At 39.1% G+C, this 27,920-nt stretch overlaps 1 protein-coding gene across 2 annotated transcripts; it reads left to right on the top strand.

The window, feature by feature from the left end:
• The first annotated feature begins 20 nt into the window (after positions 1-20).
• On the top strand, positions 21-27,917 carry LOC309490957 (proprotein convertase subtilisin/kexin type 5). Of its 2 annotated transcripts, XM_082160293.1 has the most exons (16): positions 22-310; positions 3,070-3,273; positions 3,484-3,552; positions 7,531-7,573; positions 10,637-10,782; positions 12,532-12,726; positions 15,191-15,277; positions 15,433-15,628; positions 18,494-18,717; positions 18,973-19,215; positions 21,092-21,337; positions 22,255-22,453; positions 22,813-23,018; positions 23,548-23,648; positions 24,646-24,817; positions 26,339-27,917. In XM_082160293.1, the coding sequence occupies exons 1-16, from the start codon at positions 103-105 to the stop codon at positions 26,725-26,727; spliced, it is 2,928 nt and encodes a 975-aa protein (XP_082016419.1). In that variant the 5' UTR covers positions 22-102; the 3' UTR covers positions 26,728-27,917. The 2 variants fall into 2 exon arrangements, with proteins under 2 accessions (XP_082016420.1, XP_082016419.1); XM_082160294.1 differs by lacking the exon at positions 15,191-15,277 and having other exon boundaries at positions 21-310.
• The last annotated feature ends 3 nt before the right edge of the window (positions 27,918-27,920 follow it).

The following is a 27,920-nucleotide window of genomic DNA, read 5'->3' as shown; positions in this document are numbered from 1 at the left end:
GCAACTTGTTGAGCAAGTTTTGTTATTTAGACGCTCGTTGTCATTTGGCAGTGCAGGACTGACCCACTTCACTGAGTGTGTGAGTGTGTGTATGGCGAATAGATGCGCTGCAGAACATCGCGAACGATGAACACCGGTCTGACACTGTTTACTTTATCATTATGTTGTTTCGTTTTTATTCAAGCCAAATCCCCGATGCGGTCCTGTCCCAGCGGACAGTTCTTACTAAAAAATCAGTGCGTTCTCTGTCACCCCACCTGCACGGAGTGTGAGGGTCATGAGCTATACGAGTGCACCGCTTGTGGTTTAGGTAAGTGATAGTTCACTATTATATTCTTTAGTTTAACACTTAAGTATATATTGAATAAAACAGGTGCCTCCGCTTGGACCGTGCATTTCCCTGCTGTCAGCGCGCATGCGCAACTTTATTTATTTAATTTTTTTTTCTATCACAGCGATGTCTCTTTACTTTGTGGTTACATTAGCTTGTTATATAATTAAAATCAAGTTATAACAGGGAAAAACTTATGTGATGCTGTTTGTAAGTCGGTAGTGTGCTAGTTAAAATTGAACTCAAAATCATTTTTGGGTTGTTTTGGTCATTGTGGTACGAATCTGTGGTAGCATTGTGCAGGTTCACAAAAGGGTTTTCCAAGAGACAATTGGGAAGGCAAACCTCCCAGTCCTCCCTGCACAGCTGCTGCGGAAAAACAATGAAGCCGCTCTCCCTATTTATCAAAGTGACAAAGAGTGCTTTACCTCAAAAGAGAGTTTGTTTAGTGACCTCAAACATGAAAGTGTCGTGCCCACTTTTAATTACAGGAAGAGTTGAAATTAAGGTAATTTTAAACACAAATTAATCGACTATGCTTTTGAACAGTAGGCCTTATCAACCTAAGTATTCTTTTAACTGCCAAACATGGGAGTGGGAAAAACTGAGACCACTTCCTTTTCACTATCGGGAAAGCTGATAATGTTTCTGGTAATGTTTGGACATAGTAAAAATTCCTCAAGTTATCTGATACTTCTGACAGTAGCTCCTGGCGTTTTCTTTAGCCTCAGGTCCCAGCAATTTCAGATTCACTGTGCCTTAAAGCCAGCCTTTTGGTATAGAAGTAGGCCTATACTAAAGTGTAAAAATTGTTCTGTTGTGTCCCAAATGATGTACTGTACATGCACTTATACTATGCACTATGTACTCTACCATCTACATTTTAAATGGTTAATTTGTTATAAATATATAGCCTTTTCTTCCCCATTGTGACATATGTCCGAGTGAAAAGGCTTCTCAAACAAGAAAAAAATGTAGGGCCGGACTTGATTTTGCCCATCGGGAATTGATTGGATCGTTGTCATTTTCAATTTTCAGTGTTAACACATTAGTTACATTGTTTATACTACAAAATGGCATAGAAAAGTGCAGAATTAGGTGCGAATTGGAACACACCTATCTCTACGTTTTTGTTATGGCACTTCTTTTTCAGTGGAGGAACAGTTCGAAATGTAAACCATTGTTCAATAATCTTGCCATACACTATAGCTTTCAAATCAAATACAGTACATTGTGAGGCATATAATTCAGATTTGGAACGACATGAGTGTGAGTAAATAATGGCAGAATTTAAATGTTTGGTTGAACCATTCCTTTAAAAGTAAAGAATGAATACGCAAACTCTTGTCTTTAGCAAACCAAGCCACTCTTTTGAATTCTGTTAGTAGGCGTTCATGGTTGCCATCCCTCCTTTTCAAGCATCTCAAAGAAGAGTGCTGTAACTCTTAATCTCGCTCCCTGCAGCCCGGGCCGGTTGAGGGGGGAGGCCTTGCATCCATCAGTGTGTGACAACAACATTGCCAAAAGTGCCAATTCACTCTCCATAGCCCTTGTTTATGTGTCCTGGTCTTGGCAAAACCTGTCAGCCAGATAGTTACTACTGTTTCTATTTAAAGAAGAGTTCATGATGGACACAAGCAGATGTTGATATTTGAGTTTCATATAGTAGCAATTTGTTTGCAGAAAGAATACGCATATAGTGTGGCTTCTAATCTTTTAGTGCATTTATTTCACAAAACCTGCCAAGAACATGTAATACTTCACTTCAAAATCATTTTCAAATCAGTGCATTAAAAAAGTGCAATCTGTTTTAGGACAGCAAATATTTGCATTAAATGTTTTCCCCCAGTTCTCATTGCCAGAATTAGATTTTTTATTTTATTTTTTATAAAATCATGATTATTTCAAAATATATTTTAAAAAGTTTGGGTTCGGTAAGACCTTATAATATTTTTGAAAGAAGTCTCTTCTACTCACCAAGGCTGCATTTATTTGATCAAAAATACAGTAAAAAATCTATAACTTTGTAAAATATTATTACAATTTTAAATAACTGTTCTCTATTTTAGTATATTTCAAATTTGTATTTATTCCTGTGATGGTAAAGCTGAATTTTCAGCATCATTACTCCAGTCTTCAGTGTCACATGATCCTTCAGAAATCAAATACTGATTTGCTGCTGAAGAAACATTTCTTATTATCAATGTTGAAAATAGCTGCTTTATATTTTTGTGGAAAGTATATAATGATTTGTTTTACTGCAACATTATTTTTTACTGTTGAAACTACAGAATTGCAAAAACTCGCAAGTAAATCTCATAGTAATGACAATTGGGAGTTCAAATGCACCAAATAGTCATGGTAATAATGTCAAAATACAAAAAAAAAGTCTGAATCTTAAAAATATCACACATGCTTTCTCATGCTTTCATGACATTCACCCAAGATTGCTAGTGTTGGAATGACCTCCGACCAATTTGATAATATTTAACATGCAGTAATTTATTTAGAGGAAGCTAGTGAACCATTTGACTGGTAGGACATACAAAGGACATACAAATGTCTTACAAAAGCTCCTGGCATTATAATACTCTTGGTTTGATATATATATACTAGCTGAGCTTCTTATATCCAAAATCAAATATTATTCTGTCCTCTGATTACTGTAACTGGATCATTATTTAAATAAGTTCATGAGTCACCGTGTCATGTTAAATGGATTTTGTGGGTCATTGCAGATGAGGAGGGGAAGGAACGCTTCCTGTATCAGGGTCACTGCAGACTACACTGCCCACGAGAGTTTTATCCGGACCGAGACCAGTACACTTGCCTTCCATGTATGCCTAATTGTGAGATCTGTGCTGATGCCAACGTGTGTGCCAAGTGCAGAGAAGGATACAAGCTTGAAAGTGGCATCTGTCTGACAGTCCTGTGTGGAGTTGGTGAGTTTATCCTGTAATAAAACTAAAGGTGAATTCTAACATGTAGCAGTTCCAGATGTCACTTACCGAATTTGAACATCAGTTTAAACGAATCAAACAAATGAAAACAAACTGGAGTTGGAATCAATTTCGATGACAAGAACTAGCTATTACATAACTTCTACATAATCATACAAAAAGTCTGATACTCACAGACATTTGCTTGAACAGGTCAGGTTCAGGACCCGGATACGCGAGAATGTATAGACTGCGGTATCGGCTGTAAAACATGTTCCACGGGTAAGTAACATATACTTTTAATGGCTATGTGTATAGTATTTTATGTTTCATTAATAGTGCAGTATTACGTAATTTCTGTAACATTATGATTAATTATTCATTAATATGCATTTCTTTCAGCCAATTGTTTTCCTGTTGTTTCTCTTTATGTACTAGTTTTGTGCTTAGCAGAATAACCTGCATTATATTTGCTGAAATCCAATCCAAATTGTTTCTTACTATTTTTGGGGTGCTGGCTCTGAAAAAAAGTGTGAGAGTCTTCTAGAGTCTGTTTTGCTCTAGAATGTCACACTTTTTCACCCAATATGATTTGCATTCTGTAGCATTTTTGCTTTTGACAATCATTTTTAAGGTGAAGAAGTCTTGTATTATCCCTTAATCACCAGAAAAACTGCCACAAAGACACGATTCCTGTCTTACTCTGAGCAAGTTTACAACTCTTTGTTCAATTCTCAGCTGATTTTCACATGTATGATATTATTTTATGCCTAATCCTGATTTCAAGGTTAGAATTATGGCCTGTGACAGAAGAAAATGCAAACATGACCTAGACTGCGTTTCACAAAAGCATCGTGAGCTAAGTTGATCGTAGAGACCATTGGAGGCAATAGTTCTATGATCTACTTAAGCTTACAGTGCTTTTCGGAAATGCAGCCCCAGATGTTTTTGTCTGCAGTGGGTTGCATTGAGTGCACAATGATGAAGGAGATAAACAAAAACAGTCTTTAATAATTTATGCAATGATTATGGAGTCCAATAGAGGAGAGAGGGTGGAAGCTATGGAGGAGGATGTGGAGCTAGAGAGGGATGTGACCAAGGATGGGCTGACAGAGGAAACCCTTATGGAGGAGGCGATAGAGAGCTGACGACCCTGAGGACAGCCATGATAAAGGCCCACGGTGAAACCGAAGGTGGGAGGAGCCAGGGTAGAGTCAGAGATCTGACCACCAGGAGAGTTGGAGACTCAGGCGGAGCAGAGGAGATACAGAGAATGGGCAACACCATAGGTCATGGAGGCCAAGGTGGATCTGTGGTGACAAGCGGCCGAGGTGGAGCCAGGGTGCTGGAAGACTGAGGCAGAGCCAGTGGGACTGAGGACCAAGGCAGAGCTGAAGGTAAGGAGAAGCCAGAAGAAGCCGAAGGGGTGGAGGGACGAGGCGCAGCCGAAAGTCCGGAAGACCGTGGCGTAGGCACAGTGATGACAAGGGACCCCTAGTGGAGCCAAGGTGGAGCCGACTGGTCGATGGGCCTAGGTGGAGTGATGCGCTCAGCAGCCCAAGGCAGAGCCAGGGGATCCATTTGCTAAGGTGGAGCTGGAGATTAAAAGACAGAGGATGAGCCGAGGGACTAAAGGGAGCCAGCGGAGGTGGGGCTGAGGTAGTGGTTGGCATAGGCAGAGGAGGCAGGAGAGGGAGGCTGGGTGGGACCGATTCCTAAAGTTGTATTGACCAACGGCGCAGGAGCATTGGAACTGTGCGGAACAATCGGAGAAGCAGGAGACTTGGAGCTTTGCGGGACCACAGAGAAGCAGGAGACTTGGAGCTGTGCGGGATCAGCGGAGATGCAGGAGACTTGGAGCTGTGCGGAATAGGGCTGTCAACGAATATTGTAAATTCGAATATATATTCGAATAGTTTTAAAAAACAGAAATTCGAACGTGAAAATTAATATTCGAATGTGAATTTCGAATATGGAAAAACACGCCCGCGGAAGCAGAGGCGCGGCTGTCTGCTTTGCGAGTGGGCGCGCGCGCTGCCTGAAGCCTTGTTTATACTTTCGCCTGTCTCCACAGCGCGAGTCTCCGCACACTGCGCGCGCACCTCCCCAAACGGACGAGGCGTTTATACTCGACGCGCTCGCCGTTGTACTATTCTTTGAAACGATAGGGTGCGATTCGCGCTCGTGCGGACGCGTCGAGTATAATTTATAAACAAGACTTGAAGGACAGGTCACGAGTCGCACTGTCTAGCACAGCGTCACTGCTGAAAGTTGACAGTGCACTAAAAGACAATGGAATAAATTGCAGTCAGTTTTTCCTTTTTTTAATACAAGCACCAATAATGTAAGTAGCCTTTTTCTTTTTTAATAGCACTTTATTTTTTATGAACCTCAGGGTAAAAGTTCTTTGTTGTCACATTTCTCGGAATTGTGTGCCTCATTTTATTTAAAGTTAAACAGAAAAGTTCCATGTTTACCACAGCACAGCTCGCTCGGAGCTTTCAATGTCGGTTCTATACTGTAAAACTTCAATTAATGTTAATAAATTTGTTTCAATCACTGAATGAAGCCTGCTATATTTGGGACAAGAGTCGCGACCTTAAATTGCTTGCACAAAACTCTTGATCAGTACTCAACATGTGCTTATTGTTGTTCATTTAAACCGTTATGAGCAGAGAGAGCGTGAGCGCGAGGGCGCGAGAGAGAGAGAGAGAGAGTGCCTGCGAGTGAGCGAGACTGAGGTCTGCGGTCTTGGCCATTAGTTTATTTACTTGGTTTTGTGTTGGTAATACATTGTCAAATATGTTTAAACTTAAATTAACTACCTATACAAGTTATGTATGTCTCTTTGTATTAATTTGTCCTGTTATTGACGTAATGCGCGTCATTGAAAAAATGCGCAACCAGATGTTCGAATAGTTCGAATATTCGTGTGTTTTTTAGAGGGAATATTCGAACGTCATTTTTGAGCAATTTTGACAGCCCTTGTGCGGAACCACAGAGAAGCAGGAGACTTGGAGCTGTGCGGGATCAGCGGAGATGCAGGAGACTTGGAGCTGTGGGGGATCAGCGGAGAAGCAGGAGACTTGGAGCTGTGCGGGATCAGCGGAGAAGCAGGAGACTTGGAGCTGTGCGGGATCAGCGGAGATGCAGGAGACTTGGAGCTGTGCGGGATCAGCGGAGAAGCAGGAGACTTGGAGCTGTGCCAGATCAGCGGAGATGCAGGAGACTTGGAGCTGGGCGGGACCAGCGGCAACAGGAGACTTTGGATTCACATTTTCCAATCCATTAAATAAAGTTACAGAGACCCTGCACAGCTCACAGGAGTATAGGTGGGGCTCTAGTCCATTCCCTCAAACTCCAAGAGGACACCAACAGGAAGAGATGATTTTGCCAGCTCACGCACCTGGTCAGTAATCGGCTCTGGTGCTGGCATCGAGGCGGGCTCGGGCTCTGTGTCTGCACCTTATAATGCATTGCAAGGTCTGTAACCATAGTTATAATAGATTATAATACTTATCTATTCATTATTACACCTTTAGAAAGTATAATTCATTAAAACACATGGCAAACAACCAGTTGGACTCTGGAATCCTGTCCTTGATGGGTTTGGTTGGTGGCTGGCTGGGCTCTGGGTCCGGATTGGGGCTAGTGATTTCTTCTTCTGTAGCACAGAAAGTGAATAAAGATCCACAACTCACCAGCACCCACTCTACATAGGCGGCGAAACTCCCCTAAGGAACATCCACAGGCATGTGTGCCTTGGACCACTCGCTACAAGCTAGTGTAGAAAAAAATGCAGAACTAGCAATCCGATAGTAGGTGAGGAACGCCAGATCTAAAAAGTCCGTTGTGTGGTCCTCGAGGGAGCCTTTTCTGTCAACAACGGGTTGCAGTGAGCACACAGTGACAAAGGAGAAAAACAAAAACATAAGTAATAATTACTATAATATTTAATAACTGAATCATTAATCTAAAAAAGGTAAGACGCAGGGGATCAACAGAATACAGAATAGCACAACCATGTAAAAAAGAACTAAGGGCTTAAATACACTAGGTGATTAATCAACAGAACTAGAGATAGGTGCAAAACATAATTCAAACACAATTTTACATCATTTTACATAATGCATTTGCTTACAGTTGCAAAAGTTGTATTGATATTTTTTAAGTCAGCATCATCAAATCAGGTAATACTAGGCTTTTTTTTGTGCAAATTTCAGCGCTGTGTAATCATTGCCTATTTTGTGTCCACAACAGATGAGCCGGAGGTTTGCAACAGCTGCACAGACGGCTACTTCCTGTAAGTTACTATTGTATTTTTAGAAATATTTGTCTGTTTATTTCTGCTGCTATGCAATTTAAGTCAAGTCAAGTCAAGTCAAGTCAAGTATATTTGTATAGCGCTTTTCACAATACAGATTGTATCAAAGCAGCTTCACAGTATTAAATTAAAATAATACAACAAGGTTTGTTTCTAGTGGAATTTATTGATTGATAAAATTAAATTAAATATCCCCAAAATATCCCCAATTTAAGCTATGTTGAAGTCTTCTGGAGCATATTGCGGAGATACTTTGAAGAGAACAGAGGTTTGATTGTGTGTTTCTCCCTGTGTTATGGCCTCCAACTATTGTGCGCATCAGATTTCGCTTTCAGTTAAGTCTCACGCGGTTACCTGAGATCCAGGCTACTCGACATAGAGGCACCTCTTATGAGTTTTTCCCTCAACTCACTCAATCTGTCCTTCTCTCTCTCTCCTCACTAATTTGAGCCCATCTTTTCCCCGCTCGGTTGAAGCTGAAGGACTTTCTTTGCTCAGAGAGTTGGAGTGTCTTGTACGAGAGTCCTGACTAATGAATGTCCACTCAGAGAGGAAAAGAGCAATGTTAATCCCGCTGAACATTCCTCATGCTTTCATTGTGCTTGCGTTGTTGCCATGGCTGCTGTTGTCCGCCGTCCCACTCAAACATCTTGCTTAAGTGTTGAGTTCCAATGTGAGGCACCTGTGTCTCAGACGGAGCACTTGATCAGCCATGCTTATCAACTGCTTAACTAGAGTAAGACATGTTTAAAGACCCCTTGTGGTGAAAATCAAGGTTTTAAAGTTGTTTATATGTCTATAGGGGAGTTTTTAATAAGTGTTAAAACAAACCATGTGCAAATTCCTAAGTTAACACCATTGCTGAGTTATTTTCTCCTAAAAACTGCAGTGAAAAAAGTCGGTCTTAAAAACGCGGTTTGAAATCGCTGGTGTTTCTTACGTCACAAACTACCTTGTAACCAATCACGTCAATGTGCAGTCGGGCTTTAGCATTTCAGACTTACTGCGAAGCAGGGGAGTCTCAAGAGAAGCCAGGTTATTCTGGTATATTTTTCTGTTTTCATTAGCAACACATTATTAGTTCTTTGATAACGTAGTCAAGCAAAAGGCTAATCATAATTAATTATTGTGTCCGACGTTGTAAAGAGTGATACGATTGTGCAGCGTTTACTACTGTCAAGTTGACCTAGTGGATCAGGTATTCTGAGCTGGTGTGAGTGAGTGGAGGCGGGGCTAATTAGCATTTTCATAGAACCACATATACTAAATGAAGCAAGCGTGTCACATTCAAGCTATTTTAAGGCATGAATTCACACAACACCAGTCAGACATTAAAAGACAGTTATTCTTTATTATTACTATTTTCCACATTTTAGAATAATGATTTAGAATAATATATTGTTTTAAAAAGTTAAAAATAGTTTTCTTTATAACTTCATGCTGTACATACACTAATTAACATGCAAACCTTTGACTTGTACTGTATTAATTGCTTTTATTTTCAGGATTGTTGTGCTTTACTAGATGTATATAGGAAAAGTGATATTGGAATTATTGGGAAAAGGATTTGGGGAATAAATACTATATACTGTTCAAAAGTTTGGGGTTGGAAAGATGTTAATGAGTGTCTTCTTCTCACCAAGGCTGCATTTACCTGAACAGTAATATTGTGAAATATTATTACGATAAAAAAACAAAAAGATTTTCTATTTCAATACATTTTGCAATATAATTTATCCCTGTGATGCATAGCTGGATTTTCAGCATCATTACTCTAGTCTTCAATGTCACATTTTTTGCATAGACACTGATAATAATCAGAAGATTGATTGGTCAATTTGAAGATACTGTTCTTCCCAAATGGTCTATACAACAGGTTTAAGAATCATGATAGAATTATTATGACAAAAGACTTTGAATTAAAAGCCACTCGGATGATCTTTCATTCTGATGCTTTCATTTATCAGAGGTCTATTGCCGAAAGGTTGATTTGAAGGATTGATGGCTTAATAATTCCAGCAATGCTGCCGAGGGCAGGTGCGTTGTGGTTTTGGGATGGTGTTCATTTCTCTGGTGTGGTTAGTGTTCTCTGGTTACTCTTCACCCAGACTCCCTCTGTCAAAGCACTGAAACAAACAACCCCAAAGTCTCAAGTTCATTATTTCCCTTACCCTGAAGGCGGAGCTTGTGAATCAGAGTGCGTCTTTGATTCAAAAGTAAGTCTAGAAAGACAGTTGCTGCTCTGAAGCTGTTCCAAAGTCACCTGTGGTTTAGTGCGCGCAGACAAAATTGCTGCATGTTTTTTGTTTTTTCTATGAGCAGATTGTTCAGTCATTTGACTATTTTGACGCCCTTTCTAGGAATATATTGGGTAAAAACTGTAACTTTTTTGATTTTCATTGTTTATTATTTGGATATTGCAAAGAAAATCCTGAAGGGAAACACCAACTATTAGCATCTTTTCAGCACAAACCAGTGTTTTTTTTTTGTGTGTGTTTTTTATCATTGAGATACTAGTATAGTTTTATTCATATTTTGAATTCGTTTTATTTCTGTATTCTTTTTCTCTTCACTTTTAGTTTTTGTCATTAAAAAAAAAAAAATCTAGTTGTTATTTTTTCCATTTTAGTGCATCAAGTTAAACTTAATGAAAATTAGAAATATTTTCTTGGCAACAAGCCAAGCTAAAATAAAATAAGTTTCCGTTTTTTTATATTTTATTTATTTCAGTTAACAAAAATGTTTATATATATATATATATATATATAAAACATTTGAACATAAATATATTACTGCTAATGGAAAGAAGTAAACACAATGTTATTACAACAAAAGATGCTGCATTCTCCACAACCACACTCAGAACTGACCTGCAAGATTGTGCAAGGCTGTGTGAATTGCTGTGTTTTTGGCATTACCTGAAAAAAGCTCATGCTTATTCTACTAAACAGCCCTCAAATATTATGTTGAAGGCCTGCTCACTTTTTAAACAGTGCAGTCAAAATGTGACACGCCTTTGTTGTTTGTTCTCTATCCATACAGATACAGACACCAGTGTCGTCAGCACTGTCCCCAGAGAACGTATGAGGACCGGGGTAGAGGACTGTGTATCAGCTGCATTGATCCGTGTGTGGACTGCTGGAGCGATGCCCTGTGTCTCACTTGCCAGAGCGGATACTTCCTGAACAGTGCGTACTCTACTTCCTCGGAACGTTCGCTCTCATTTTCCTGTCTGATAGCCATAGCTGTTTCAGTCACATTACTTTGGCTGGTTAAGTCTAGCCTATCAAGCAAACATTATTGTATAATGTTTATAGATGAAATCATTCATTTAAATTTAAACTACATTAAAGGAATAGTTCACCCCAAAAACATCATTTACTCACCCTCTTATTGTTCCAAACCTGTATGAGTTTCTTTGTTCCAAAAGAAGATATTTTGAAGAATGTTGGTAACCAGACAGTTGATGGACCCCACTGACTTCCATTGTAGGAAAAAAATACAGTGTAAGTCAAAGGTTACGTCAACTGTCTGGTTATCAACATTCTTCAAAATATCTTCTTTTGTGTTCAACAGAAATAAAAATATATTTATAGAAATGGAAATATATTTAATAATATTTAAATGAATAATAAATATATGCAACACTTACATCACCAAACAGATTTGCAAAAAAACATTTTTTTTTAATTAATTGAAATTTACATTTATTGTCCATTAATTTACTGAAAGATTAAAAAATTGCTTATATTATTACATTCATGCATGAATAGTTCAGCCATGAAACTATTCACGTTCTAAATGGCTGTTTCAGTGTAACTTCCAGCAGCCCACCAAGACGAAACCTATGTACGTTCTATTTACATTTAATAAAATGTTTCATAAACTATCCAGAAAGTTATTATGACTGAAACCCCTTTATATTTTATTTAATGATTATGTAAATATGGTCCAACAAGAAAAAAGATTGAGAATGCCTTATATAGCCTTGCATGTGCTCTTTATTGCAGCACTCACTCAGTCTTGCTCACTTATTTGAATAGGAAATATAAATGGGATGCAAATATGGTTAATGCAAAATGTGAGTGGTTCATTCATGCAAATTCTATGAAATTCTATGAAATTCTATGAAATTCTATGAAATAACACAACTGACTGTATTTATTACCTGTGAACCTCTACCATTCAAAAGTTTGGGGTCAGTAAGATTTTGTTTTTGAAAGAAGTCTCTTAAGCTCACCATGGCTGCATTTATTTGTTCAAAAATACAGTAATATTGTGAAACGTGTCACATGATCCTTCAGAAATCATTCTAATATTTAAACATTTCTTATTATTATCAATGTTGAAAACAGTTGTTATGCTTTATTTTATTTTTTGTTCATTTCATGGAATTTTTTATTCTTTGATGATGATCAGACAGCTCAATGAAACAGCATTTATTTGAAATAGAAATCTTAATATTTACATTACACAGTACATTATTTACTGTCACTTTGATCAATTTAATGCATCCTTGCTGAATAAAAGTATTAATTTATTTCACTGTAAAACTGATCAGTTGACAACTTTAAAAAAGTGAGGAAACCCATTGCCTTAAAATTATTAAGTAATAAACTTAATGCGTAATGGAAAAAATTAAGTTATGTGAGCTTGATAATTCTATATAACTTAATTTTTTCAATTACACATTAATTACTTAATAATTTCAAGGCAACGGGTTTCCTCACTTTTTTTAAGTTAAGTCAACTGATCACTTTTTACAGTGTACTGACCCCAGACTTTTGAATGGTAGTGTATGTCACACTTTCTGAAGAAATTGAACGCAGTACGTATTGTTCATACCTGTATAACTATACATGAAATCATACTATGAAAATAAGAGGATAAACAGTCTGTGGACATACATTTACATCTTTTTGCATTCAACCCTTCAGATGGCACCTGTGTGAAGGACTGTCCAGCAGACACATTTAAAGACACCAGAGGGTGGCGCTGTCAGCCCTGTCACAGCTCCTGCCTGACCTGCCACGGCCCAGGAGTGAGAGACTGTGACAGATGCAGTGGCTGGAGCCGCCCAGTTTACGGGAAGTGCCCGGTGATCAGCTGCCTCGAAGGCCAATATGTTGATGGTGAGAACTTCTATATATTTACATTTATAGACATTTAATATAAGAACAATAAAAAGAATAAGTCTGCCCTCATTTTTATATTTGCTCATGCCTGTTACAGTTGGTGTAATACTGCCCTCTGTTGGTAGTACGACACTTAAAACGCTGTCCTGTAATTTAGCAGGGATTCTCACTGTTCTACACCTTAACTTAATATATGCATTTAAAATTTGTAATCAAATTGATGTTATATAACAATATATGCAGTGATGTTTCAAGTTTGAAAATATTCAAATCCTTAATTTTTTTTTACAGTATAAAACGGGGTTACTAATTTGCTTTGGCTTTCATTCAATGACAATACATATCCAATTATTGGTAACACTTTATTTTACAGTATACATGTTACATGTAGTTAGTTACTATAGTAACAACTATAAATTATGCATAATCACATGCAATTAACCCTAAACCAAACCCTAACCCTATAGTAAGTACATGTGTGTGTGTGTGTGTGTATGTATGTGTATATATATATATATATATGAATACAGTGAAAGAAGGACATTTAAAATAAATTGTAACCCAATTATTTAATTTTGACACACTTTATATTTTTTATAACACAGTATAAAGGTCTATATGAAAAATGCTTTTCATATATACACCTTAAGTCTGACAAAAGCTGTATATATGAAAATAAACAGCTGCCTTTACATTAAGAAGATCCTCATCAATGTTATTTGATTATTATCTATATTCTATTACAGTATTTCTATTATTATAGTGTAATTATTATAGTATTATAGTATATTTTGAATGAGCTTTTATTTAATTTTTAATTCATTTTAGTTTAAGTTTGCTTTTATCATTTTTAACATTTCTATATTTTTATTTCTATTTTAGTTTTAGTAATTTAAGTAACTTAACTTGTTTCAGTTATCAAAGCAACATTTCAAATTTTCAAGTTTTTAATCAAATTATCAAATTTGTCATCAAAAAGTTTGAAAATCCCTGTAGTAAATCAAGGAAAACGTCTAGGTTACGACTGTAACCTCTGTTCCCTGAGAACAGGGAACGAGACACTGCGTCGATGACGCTATTGGGGAACGCCCTCCACGTGAGCCGGTGTCTGAAAAGCTATCCAATCACGGCAATCGATACTGACCGGCAACAGCCTATGACGTTACTACTAGTGCGACCCGGAAGTATAAAAGGGGTGCCTAGAGAACATGTCATCCACTTTCGTCTGAAGGGACTGTTCAGCAGGCATCCCCGAGGCATGTCTAACGGCGCAGTGTCTCGCTCCCTGTTCTAGGTACTCTAACCTAGACGTTCCCTGTCGATGGCGCTACTGGGGAACGATGTACAATCTCACCATGCTGAGGGGAGTGCATGCCAATTATGGCTCGTGACAAAAACGTCAGAACTGGCAGTTTCATCCTGAAATGCCAAGAACACATTCCCCCTTTGGGTCACACACAGTGACATTATTCCCTGCCCAAGCTATAAGCCTCAAAGTCGCCACAATGGAAGGTCTACCAAGGCCGCTCAAAGGCTTGGAACCAACAGCTTCCACGGAAGGGGTTCCTTTATGGCAATATGGCTAGGGGGTCCGAAAGGAGTCCCATCTAGTCACTTTCTGAGGGAAACATAAAGTCAACCCCATATGCCACCATGCTCAACCTGATAAGTACTGACCAGGCTCTGGGCTAAAATCAGGGAGGCTCCATGGGGCCTGCAGCGTGATATTAAATCTTATGCTACCGAAGTATCCAGGAGGCCTACTGTAAGGCCTACAACTTCTAAAGTTATAGGCATCAGTGCTTTGGCTCTAAGGGAGCATACTCAACCTTCCCAAGTGGGAGGGAGTCACTAATCCGTCTCTACCTGAGCCTGGGTGGTGAAGGATGATAACATACGAGCTATGGGTAGCAAAGTACTCTAATTAATTACCCTAACAGCACTATCAGCATGACCCTGAAAGATGTATCAGGGAGGGTCGAGGCCTAATATCTTGTAATTTTACAAGACAGATTTTATATTCTCTACTAAACCCAAGGGAATGGAGGCCTAGGTAAGTGGCCAACGACATGCAACCATATGACTTGAACTTGACAATTTGACTTGAACTTAAGGCCTTGTTGCCAGCTACCACACTCGATGCTGTAAAGGGCGGAGGCCTGAGCACACTGCCTAGACCTCTTTCCTCTGGGTTTCTTTAGAAACAGCTTCAGTCTGTTGTGTGAGAGGTGTTCTGCTAACTTATTTATTCAGCAAGTTCTTATGAAGCACCAGGAACCCATTAAAAGGAAATGTTTACGTTTATCAGATGGGAGGGAAAGGCAAACTAACCTATACGTTACGGGGTATCAATATAATGATTTTAATGAAATCATCATATTTGGCATCAAAAAGTTTGAAAATCCCTGTAGTAAATCAAGGAAAACTGTATATAACCATGTATTTTCTTCCTTCTCCAAAGGGGAAAGTCGCACTTGTCGTTTCTGTGATGGATCCTGCCTGACATGTTATGGCCCCAAGGCTCAGAACTGCATCACCTGTTCTACCGGTAACGTATAGGTTAGCTTTCCTTTCCCTCCCACCTGATAAACATAGACATTTCCTTTTAATGGGTTCCTGCTTCATAAGAACTTTCTGAATAAATAAGATATTGATAAAATGTTTGCTTTTTTCAACCACTCTAATAGCCGTCTTTTTTGCTAGGATACATGTTGGAGCAGGAGTCTGTGTGTGTAGACCGCTGTCCTCTGGGTTTCTTTGGAAACAGCTCCAGTTTGTTGTGTGAGAGGTGTTCTGCTAACTGTGAGGCCTGTGAGAGCAGAGACGAGTGTGTGAGCTGTAAGACGGACTCTTACCAGCTCTATCTGTTCCAGGGCAGCTGCTGGTCTGAGTGCCCAGAGTGAGTCACTATGGTTGTAACTTCTGGAATTCTAACAGTTTATTTTACAGTGTCTTTGTTACATATGTACAGATGTACTTACCATAGTAATAACAGTAAATTATGCATTATTACATGCAACTAACCTTCAACCAAATCCTAATCCTACCCTATAGTAAATACATGTAGTTGCTTAATATTACTCAGTACTTAAATATATAATTACACTGTAACAATGATACCTAAAAAAAAAAAAAAAACAATTTATTAACTGTTTTCAACATTGATAATAATAAGAAAATTTTCTTGAACATCAAATCATAAATGTAAATGTATATACAGTGGGTACGGAAAGTATTCAGACCCCCTTAAATTTTTCACTCTTTGTTATATTGCAGCCATTTGCTAAAATCATTTAAGTTAATTTTTTCCCCTCATTATTGTACACACAGCACCCCATATTGACAGAAAAACACAGAATTGTTGACATTTTTGCACATTTATTAAAAAAGAAAAACTGAAATATCACATGGTCCTAAGTATTCAGACTATTTGCTGTGACACTCATATATTTAACTCAGGTGCTGTCCATTTCTTCTGATCATCCTTGAGATGGTTCTACACCTTCATTTGAGTCCAGCTGTGTTTGATTATACTGATTGGACTTGATTAGGAAAGCCACACACCTGTCTATATAAGACCTTACAGCTCACAGTGCATGTCAGAGCAAATGAGAATCATGAGGTCAAAGGAACTGCCAGAAGAGCTCAGAGACAGAATTGTGGCAAGGCACAGATCTGGCCAAGGTTACAAAAAGAATTCTGCTGCACTTAAGGTTCCTGAGAGCACAGTGGCCTCCATAATCCTTAAATGGAAGATGTTTGGGACGACCAGAACTCTTCCTAGAGCTGGCCATCCGGCCAAACTGAGCGATCGGGGGAGAAGAGCCTTGGTGAGAGAGGTAAAGAAGAACCCAAAGATCACTGTGGCTGAGCTCCAGAGATGCAGTCGGGAGATGGGAGAAAGTTGTAGTAAGTCAACCATCACTGCAGCCGTCCACCAGTCGGGGCTTTATGGCAGAGTGGCCCGACGGAAGCCTCTCCTCAGTGCAAGACACATGAAAGCACACCTGAAGGACTCCAAGATGGTGATAAATAAGATTCTCTGGTCTGATGAGACCAAGATAGAACTTTTTGGCCTTAATTCTAAGCGGCATGTGTGGAGAAAACCAGGCACTGCTCATCACCTGTCCAATACAGTCTCAACAGTGAAGCATGGTGGTGGTGGCAGCATCATGCTGTGGGGGTGTTTTTCAGCTGCAGGGACAGGACGACTGGTTGCAATCGAGGGAAAGATGAATGCGGCCAAGTACAGGGATATCCTGGACGAAAACCTTCTCCAGAGTGCTCTGGACCTCAGACTGGGCCGAAGGTTCACCTTCCAACAAGACAATGACCCTAAGCACACAGCAAAAATAACGAAGGATTGGCTTCCCAACAACTCCGTGACTGTTCTTGAATGGCCCAGCCAGAGCCCTGACTTAAACCAAATTGAACATCTCTGGAGAGACCTGAAAATGGCTGTCCACCAACGTTTACCATCCAACCTGACAGAACTGGAGAGGATCTGCAAGGAGGAATGGCAGAGGATACCCAAATCCAGGTGTGAAAAACTTGTTGCATCTTTCCCAAAAAGACTCATGGCTGTATTAGATCAAAAGGGTGCTTCTACTAAATACTGAGCAAAAGGTCTGAATACTTAGGACAATGTGATAGGACCATGTGATTCTTTTTTAATAAATGTGTAAAAATGTCAACAATTCTGTGTTTTTCTGTCAATATGGGGTGCTGTGTGTACAATAATGAGTAAATTCAATACACGTTTCTGTATTTCAAATGAGACATAAGAAAACTACAAATTTGACTTGCTTTACATCAAGCGTTACAATAGTCATTATTTAGTTTTTCTTCGTTTCTGATGTCGCAATACATCATACTTTCATGAAATCATGCAACATACTCTACCTTGTCTGTGGACATCGTTCATTCAAAAGCCGGTGCTAGATAAACAGCGAGCGTGCGTGCGACAGGAGGCTGCGGGCGGCGAAATTATTTGTAATAATATTTTACAATATTTCTGTTTTACTGTATTGCTGATCAAATGCAGCCTAAAATGAGCATAAAAGACTTACCGAACCCAACAATATATAAATATATAAAATTATAAATATTCATATTTTCTATGAATTCTGTGATTTGACACTCCTGAAGGATTTTTACTTCTTCAATATTGTCAAAATATTTAGCATGCAAAAACACACTGCCATTGCAATATTGAGAAATATGTGAAATCTATCTATCTATCTATCTATCTATCTATCTATCTATCTATCTATCTATCTATCTATCTATCTATGTCTGTCTGTCTGTATGTCTAATCACTTAGATGAAAAACAGTTAGAAATACATTCTAAGAAATACAGCATATATAATATTTTTTCCTGTGTCACTTAAAGTTGAAATTTAGCTGATTGGATCATTTGAAAGTATAGGGCAACACTTTATTTTACAGTGTCCTTGTTACACGTTACATGTAGTTAGTTACTATAGTAATAACTATAGATTATGCATAATTACATGCATCTGACCCAAAACTGAAACCTAATCCTAACCCTATAGCAAGTACATGTAGTTAATTATTATTACTCAGTACTTAAATATATAATTACAGTGAAACAAGGACACCTTAAAATAAAGTGTAATGGAATGTAGCACTAAGAAAATAAGCTAAACTGAAAGCCAAATTACCTTTTAATCCTAACCGTTGCTCAGTAGCATACATTGATCAATGCACTGAAAAAACTTGTATCTGTTGTTTTTCTTGCAGAGGTTATTTTGAGACTGAGCTGGGGACATGTGAACCCTGTGATGAACTCTGTCTGACCTGCGATGGCACAAGCACGCAGTGCCTTTCGTGTCGAGAAGGCCTTCATCTGGCCAACGGGCAGTGCAAGCAAAACTGCGCCCCCATGAGCTACGTGGCAGAAGACGGCACATGCAGACGCTGTGCTCCTCACTGTGACGTGTGCACCAATTTTTACACCTGCGCTAGTGAGTGATTGTTACCGCTGAATCCTGTGCAAAACGTCTCTAACAAGAGTAGAAACAGTTACAGTCAAAATGAGCCCTGAAAACCTGTCAGTGTCACTTCTGTAGAATGACATTACATTCATTTTCCATATTATCTTGTTTGCTATCTATCCATGTGCAAATTTGCAGATCAGTTAACACTCTTTGATTACTTTCAGTGGAAAATAGATTCAAAATTATTTGACATTCAAATATATTGTGTAACTTTAATTTCAGGGTGCAGTTTTCTCTATTTGCTCTTAAATGGGGCATGTAAGGCAGTCTGTCCGAAGGGTTACTTTGAAGATTTGGATAAGGGGGTCTGTGTGAGCTGCCATCCCACCTGTACCACCTGCTCTGGTCCCCTATCTGACGACTGCGAGACCTGCTCTTCCCTCACCCCAAAACTCTACGAGGGCACGTGTTTGGAGGTGTGCCCAACGGGCACTTATTACCAGACCTCTGATAAAGAATGCCAGGGTGAAGTATTATCTGTAATGTAATGTATTATAAGCAGGGGTGCACATAGTCTCGCGTAGCCAGACCTTCAGACTGATGGCAGAGGGTCTGGACTCTATCGCAGCTTTTCTAAGCCAAGGAGGACGTTTGACTGACATGTAATGCAACCAATCACAGTTCGTTTTGTTCCACGTCATGTTTAGGGGCGTGACAATATAATGTCGATGTCCCTACAATAACACACCTGCCTGCATCTAATAAATGATTCATTCAAGAATGTTGTGCAAATTTACTGCAACAATGGAGCCGCAAACTTCACATACTTTTGAAAATCCAGCGTTTAGTTGATCCTGGTAAGCGCTCATCATTGTCACAGTTGTAAACACAACGGCTTTCTTCTTCCACGAGGGGTTTTGGCGTCACCGCATTTGTTTCCACATAGACCGTTAAAGAACGTGACACACACATCTCCCGGACGTCCTGTAGAATTCAACCAATCAGATCGCGACTTCTACAGTCCTGAAGTGTTTCCAGAAAAGTGTGCCATATGCATCAGACGTTCAGCCAACGGTCCGTGGGCAGGACGTCTGAGGCTGAGACTAGGTTGCACATCACTTTTTTGGTCTGGTTCTCAAGTGAGCACCTGGAGATGCTGCTTGGTACTCAGGTATCCTACAAGCTGCCTATATGTAAAATAACACTATTTGTTCACTGTACAATTTAAATATTAGTATTAGTAATATTAAATATTATATTTAGTTCATCTTTGTTAGAGCTGTATTGTTTTATTTTATTAACATTAATGACACAGACAAAAGCATATTCCTGCTTTGCTATAGGCTGATGTCACTTTAAGACCAAATGCAAGGACCGAATAGACTGATACGCATCTGATTTCTTTCTCAAATGTTCACTTATGACATAACATAAAGAGAATTCTTGCCGAGACGGGTGTTTTGAAACCATGGGTGTTCCATTCAAGTGCAAGTAAACGCGAAAGAGGAATCAATTTGGTGTTCGAGCGTTGTCTGAAACGCGTCTCTCTCTCTCTCTCTCTCTCTCTTTCTATCTGCGTGCGTACACAGGTTAGGGTTACGAGTCCAGGTTTTCGCCTCTTCTTCCGCGTTTAAAATGGTTTGCATGTGTAAATTGGCAAGACAAAACACTTCTAAATGATAAACTTTCACTCCATGATGGTTAAACTTAATTTTTTTTACATTTCTGTACATTTTGCTTGCACACATCATGAAATGAAACTGGATGAGACAAAATAACAATAAACTATTGGAGACGCAACGAAAATAAATGCTTGCGTTGATGAACGTGTGAAGGACTTAAGACATATTGGCAACTCTAATTTAAAAGTACGCCCAAAGTATACTTAGAGCTTAATGTTTATGGAGAGGTATGCGTACAGTGTGCGTGAGGTACATTTCATTATCAGCATAGCATGCGCAGCCCTTTTTTTTCTAAGAGTGCATATGTACACTCGCTCATCTTGCACATGCGCCTTGAATTATTTTATTTATTTTTGTCCACAAGATGGCAACACTGCCCCTGGTCTGTTGTTTCACAGTCAAAATTCTATAATTTGTTTTTGTTTTTTACGCGTACGTGATGTAAGTTTTGTCATCAGCATAGGACGCACATACTGTTCACATTGTGTTTTTTCTAACATGGAATACTATGTTCAGCTAAAAAAATGTGCACTAATTAGTTGTCAAAAAAGAAACGGATGAGATTGAACATCAACCAACTACACAAGTGGTTATAAACTGGTTATATGAATTACTGGTTATATTTTATAATCACAATAATTGAATATATGTAGATAAATGTGGCTGATATGCAAACAAATATAAAAATGTTCTTAAATGTCCCATATTTGTCTCCGTAGAATGTCACCAGACCTGTGCACGCTGTGTGGGTCCTGAGCCCACCCAGTGTATGCAGTGCGAAAAGGGTCTCGTTCTTGATCCCAACACCATGATGTGTGGGGTTACCGGGGATTCAGACTGCCCACCCAGAACGTTCCTCCAAAATAACCAGTTCACTTGCCAAGCATGTCATCGGCTCTGCCAGTCCTGCGAGGGGCCGGGACCCACTGACTGCCAGACCTGTGCCCTGCCCAACTACCTCCACAGTACGTATGACTTGAACTTGTGTCAATACGTTTCTATTTCTTAAGTCATGCTGAAATAGCTGAAATAGTTCTGCTATTAGATGTGGGCCTACTATTACCTAAAATTCTGTCAATAAAATTGTGTCGGATGTTTGGGTTGATCAACTAGTTCTTCCAATGTTTGCGCTCGAAATATGTAAAATCGAAGCCATTGTTACTGTTCTTACACTGTGTACAATTGCTGAGGATTGAGGAAGCCTCCGGAGCTGAAATTAAGATATGGTAATGGGCGTTTCGTTTCCATCATGCGCTGTAAGCTATAGCAGTGGTTCTCAATTCCAGTCCTCGTGACCCACTGCTCTGCACATTTTGCATGTCTCTCTTATCTGACACACTCAGTTCAGTTCATGGAGTCTCTCCTAATGAGCTGATGATCTGGTTCAGGTGTGTTAAATAGGGGAGACATACAAAATGTGCAGAGCAGTGGGTCACGAGGACTGGAATTGAGAACCACTGAGCTATAGACCAATCACAACAGACTGGGCCATCTGACCAATCAGAGCGGAGTAGGCTCGTGGAAAGGAGGAGTTCAGAGAGGCTGAATCTTCGAACAAATGGTTTCAGACTCATTGAGAAATTAGGTGATGCTGCAATGTATTAGGAAATTAAAATGTTTTTTGATCTTGGATGCATGTAAACCTTTTTGTAGGAGACCAAAACAAAATTAGGAACCTTTAAAATAGCATAATAGGGGCTCTTAAAAAATATATATATTTTTTTTTTCTTGTGTTTATAATTAATAATACTGAATTAAAATGTTCATCAGGCTTTTAATCCCTCTCTTGGATCTAAAGTGCAGTAGAAACAGCAAAGTGGTGTTTTAATGTACAAGTTCTACTTAAAGTTACTGGTTTAAATAGACTGTGTTTGTGTTCCAGATGGTTCGTGCGTGAGCAAGTGTCCTGTGGGAACTTACAGTGCCCATGAGGAGGCCGACGGGGTGGATCTGGGTTTCTGTATGCCCTGTGATCATGTGTGTGCCACCTGTACCGGGGCGTCTCCCAGAGACTGTCTGAGCTGTGCACCAGGCTACCTTCATCTCCTCTCTCATCTCTGTGTTAGCCACTGTCCCACAGGGTGAGATCATCTTACACACACACACAACAAAATGCCATCCATCCACTGCTAATTAAGAGCTAAGAAAGCCAGTACCAGAGTTAGATTAAACTGATTTTCATAACTTAAAGTAGTTAAAGACTGACTTTAGGTAAAGAATGACTTTGACAAGGGTCAAATTGTTATCGGCAAGGTTTGTACAGCTACCAGAGCCGTGCCCTAGTGGCGTGGCTACAGGTATGTTGAGCTGTGGTGCCTGAATTGGAAATTCAGGTTTTGATTCTGGCCTGTTTTGATCTTATTCCACAATAACTTCCTGCCTTCTCTTCATTGTCTGCATATAATAACAAGAGATGCATGTCTTGATGTCCCGTCCTCAGGTACTACAGCTCAGAGGAGCGCTGTGAGAAGTGTGACCGTTCCTGTGAGCAGTGCACGGGCCCAGGGCCGGAAGCCTGCAGGGTGTGCACACCTCCTTTGTTGGACCTGCAGGGCACCAGACAATGTGTGGATCAGTGTCCACAGCGCTTTTTTGAGAGCGGGCACAGCTGCAGACAGTGCCACACCAGCTGCAAGTCCTGCACAGGTGCTTCTGTTATCATTGTTCTTACATTTTATGAGATACTGTAATGCCAACATCTACTACAATCTTCATTCTTATCATTATATGGCGGCCCTTGTTTGATCTCAAAATGTCAGCGCAAACAGATATTCAGTTATAGAAACCGCTATGAAATAAAACCTGTTGACTTAACCACCAAGGAAGTAAATCATTCCTGGAAAAATCTATTAGCATTCCTATCCATCTCTAAGGAAGTTAGGCCAGAACAGGATTCCCTGAATAGAAAGAGATTTGAAATCTAGTAGTTATAAGGTGCTCATACTTACTAATGACCTCCCACTCTAAAAGGAATATTTTGGGTTCACAATTTAAGCTCTATCAACAGAACTTATGGCACAATGTTGGTTACAATGAAAATGAATTTCTACCTGCCTACTTTCCCTTAAAGGAAGTGAAATTCTGACCTCAAAAATAACTTCAGATTAGCATCTCTTTGAAGGAAACCGTATACGCCTCGCCCTTTCTCATCTGCGTGTTTCTGTGTTGTTTGCAGATAGCACTCCTCAGGGATGTGTGACGTGTGACTGGGGCAGCGTCCTGCAGGATGGCGTGTGTTACCCTCGCTGCGAGGAGAGTCGATATTACTCACAGGGTGTAAGTGCTTATGTCAGAGTTTTTATAGTAGTACCTCATCATTTACTGCTATTTATGTGAAAAGATGAAAACTATCATTACTAATTCTTGAAAAATTTGTAATCCAAATGTGAGCCATCATCACGTGGCTGTTGTAGCTAACAAATGTTCGTCTGTCATTGATTAGGAAGGAAATATAATCTATAGCCATTTTAAAAGATAACAGCTTCTTGCCTGCAAAATAGTGTCATGTTCATTGTGCAAGACAACAATATCTGTGACTAAAACATGGAAGCATAGTATGCAGTGTTAAGTTTACACAATTTAACAAAGTTTAAACAAGTCTATAGACTATAAAGTAAATGTTGAACTATAAAACTCTTTATAACAGAATTTACACTTTAGATTTATTTACCGTCATTACCAAGATGAAAATGTGTGACTGGAAAATATGTTTCTTAAGAATCTTTTGATCTAAAGGCACTACAAAATTCCCAGAATAGTCATTATGTCTTATTTGTAATAACCACTTATTGAGTTTCTAATTAACAGTGTGTCCTAAAATACATCAGATTTATAATAAATGATAATGATCTTGTATTCCCATGTCTTTACAAATCATCAAAACTGGTTCTTTAAGCAAAATCTAGGTTACAGTAAGGTCTGTCCATAAACATTAAAATACTCGATGTTTCAATAGTGTAGGCACAAGACATGAATAATACGTGAACACAAATTAAGTGTGACGGTATGTATAAGGTTATATTCCAATTTTGTCAGCATACACAATCATACCAACCCTGAAACAAAAAGGGGTAATTTTTTTAATGGCTTTACAGATCAAATAATACAAAAATGTACAGAACAATTAATGTTTTTTAGAAAATTATATGCTTCACATTTCTGTGAAGCCCTTTTGCTTTCATTGTACGTTTCTTTTAATAAGCCAACAATACACTGCAACTTTCAAACAGAACAAAAGATTTAATTCCACATGTATCTCTTTCAATGGCATTAGGGAGTTTGTGAACCCTGTGATGAGTCCTGTAGACATTGTTCCAGTTCCGGGTCCAGGAGCTGTCTCACCTGTCATTCGGGTTTTGCCCTACATGCCACTGACAGTCAGTGTTTGCCCTGCTGCCAGTCAGGGCAGAAGGACAGGACGTGCTGTCTCTGTGATACAGGCTCAGGTATTGCTCAAGTTTTTACTTAAGCCTTTTAAAAGGTTATTCACATAGACACACAATGACATGCATTTTTTACAATGGGAGTCATATATTTCCCGTTTTACTTGCAGTACCATTTTCTATGACTTGCTTTTATACAACAGCTTTTTATGAGGAACAGATGAAAAACATATGCCATAATTCCCTGAAAATACTCCTTTCTGCTATAGCTGTCAAATTGTTGTGGTTGTTTAATTGAAAAAATTGTCACAAAACACTAAAAAACGTATGTTTTAGTTATATATATATATATATATACACACACACACACACACACACATCGATGAGCCAAAACATTCTGACCACCTGTCTAATATGCTGTTCATGCATGGCCTCTACAAGAACCCTGAAGGTGTCCTGTGGTATCTGGCACCAAGACATTAGCAGCAGATCCTTCAAGTCCTGTAGGTTTCGAGGTTGAGATGCCGTGGATCGAACTTGTTGGTTCAGTAGATTCCACGGTTGCTCAATTGGATTGAGATCTTGGGAATTTGGAGGCCAGGGCAACACCTTGAACTTCATCATGTTCCTCAAACCATTCCTAACAATGTGTGCAGTGTGACAAGATGCATTATTCTGCTGGGAGAGGTCACTGCGATCAGGGAACATCATTGTCATGAAGGGGTGTGCCTGGTCTGCAACAACGTAGGTGGCACTGGCACATGTCAAATTTATGTCCACATGAATGGCTGGACCTAGGGATTCCCAGCAGAACATTGGCCAGAGCATCACACTTCCTCCACCAGCTTTTTGTCATCCCACAGTGCATCCTGGTGCCTTCACTTCCCCAGGTAAATGGCACACATGTAAATAGCCATCCACATGATGTAAAAGAAAACGGGACTCATCGGACCAGACGACCTTCTTCCACTGCTTAAAGGTTCAGTTCCGACTTTTGCATGCCCATTGTGGGCGCTATTGACAGTGGACAGGGGTCATCACAGGCACTCTGATTGGTCTGTGGCTACGCAGCCCCAATGAACTTTGTGTTGTTGTGAGTGACACATTCCTCCCTAACCATCATTTACATTTTGTGTGACCTGTGCAGACAAGTAGACTTGGCTTGGACCAGACGGGATAGCCTTTGTTGCCCTCATGCATCAATGAGCCTTGAGTGTTCAACATCCTGTCGCCGGTTTGTGGTTTGTCCCTCCTGTTGGTAAATTCTCACCACTGCTGACCGAGATCAACCCACAAGCCTTGCAGTTTCAGAGATACTCTGACTCAGTCGCCTTTCCATAACAATTTGGCCCTTGTCAAAGTCACTCAGATCTTTATTCCTGCTCATTTTCTCCTGCATCCAACACATTGATAATAAGAACTGGTTGTTTGCTTACCTTGATTGAAGATGATCAACAGTAGGTGACTGGTCATAATGTTTTTGCTCATCAACATATGTATGTGTATAATATTAATTGTACAGGTTTTACAGTGAAAAAGTCCCTTTAATGCTATTCTTTTTTCTTTTTACTTTTTTTTTTACAGCATTGTGTCTTGAGGCACCTGTTCAGAGTAAAACTCAGGATGAAGTTATTCTAAGGTCCCAAGCGGTACAGCACGCATCTGCAGCCTTACCTGCTGCTCTGCTGCTAGCTGTAGTGCTAGCTCTAGTTGTGTTTGCTCTGGTACAGGCTAGGGCCAAAAAAAGGTTATGCTGGAGACAGAGCTATGAACGGCTGAGCGGGGAGGCCAGTTCCCGGCCCATGCCCCATGGAGTACCAGAACCAGAGGACAGCGGAGACGAGGCAGATGTGGTCTACACCAGCCGAGATGGATCTGTCTATCGTCGCTACGGTTTCATCCACGAGCCAGACACGGAGGAGGAGCAGGATGAGGAGGACGCTACTGAGAATACACATCTCAACAGAACCTAAAATATCGTCACTAAATAAATTCTACTAATTCTTTATACGCACACTTCTGTGGTCAAAACTAGTGGTCGACCGATATTGTTTTTTTAAAATCTCTGATGCCAATGCCGATATTTTCGCTCGTTGGCCAATGGCCGATATATATCACATTATTCAATTTAAAGATAGTAAAAACACATGCTAATGGTTCAAATTAAATTTATATGTATTTTACATAATGTTTACTAAATTAGAAATAAATAATTTGAAAATGAACATGAAATATTTTGAATTGCGAAATAAACCGATATATACTTTAGATCGCAACTTCTCGCTTTTGCAATCCCATTATAGTATATTTCACAAATAAAGAAATTGTTAAAAATATAAATAATAAGAGTTCACACGTTTTTATAAGGGCTATAAATTTACACCTCAAGATTTCACAGCTGGATTTGCCAAAGTTTGCAAGGTTTATGAAATGAAAATGTTTTTTTTAGATTCAAAGACTTAAATTTTAATTATATAAAGGCGTATTGCTGTATGCTGACAGTACGAGAAAGTATAGTGTTTGTCTTTCAATTATTAATAATAGCAAAAACTTTTTTGTATATACTGTTTACTTTCTGTGTTTAACAGCTGTTTATAATTTATTAGACAGGACTGTTAAACAGACAGCAAACTAATAAAGACGGAAATGGGAGCTCAGATTCTTAGGCGCTGCCATTCTCAGGGCTTTCAAAATTAAAGTCTTGGCTGTCAAAAAAAAAAAAAACCCTGCTTCCAACCTATCAGCCAAACAGAAAAAAATTATCGGGTGATGCGATCATTAAAAATCGCCAAATATTGGCTGATATATCGGTCGACCACTAAAAACCCACTGGACTGGAAGATGGTAACAACAGACAACTCTGTAATTAATGCTAAATCGATACATGATAGCATCTTTTTTATGTTCTTTCTTGATATGTTTATTCTTATATACTGTATATATTTATCTGGAATTTCAGAATATTGATGCCAGCGTCTATGTAGACTGTTATGTTATTGTAATATAACTCTGTCTGTAATGTAATGTTTGTTAATGTTATTAATGATGGTTACTAAAAAGTGGTACCAAACATTTTTTTGGGGGAGGTGATTAGAAGGTGACAGTTTATTTAGAGATCCTATATTTTCTTAGTAAAGAATATTCAATCCATTTCAGAAAAATATTA

The sequence above is a fragment of the Leuciscus leuciscus genome (assembly GCF_965113295.1).
Source record: "Leuciscus leuciscus genome assembly, chromosome: 25".
Lineage (NCBI taxonomy): Eukaryota > Metazoa > Chordata > Actinopteri > Cypriniformes > Leuciscidae > Leuciscus > Leuciscus leuciscus.
The sequence above is the reverse complement of the archived record's forward strand: the minus strand, read 5'-3'. Positions and strand labels throughout refer to the sequence as shown.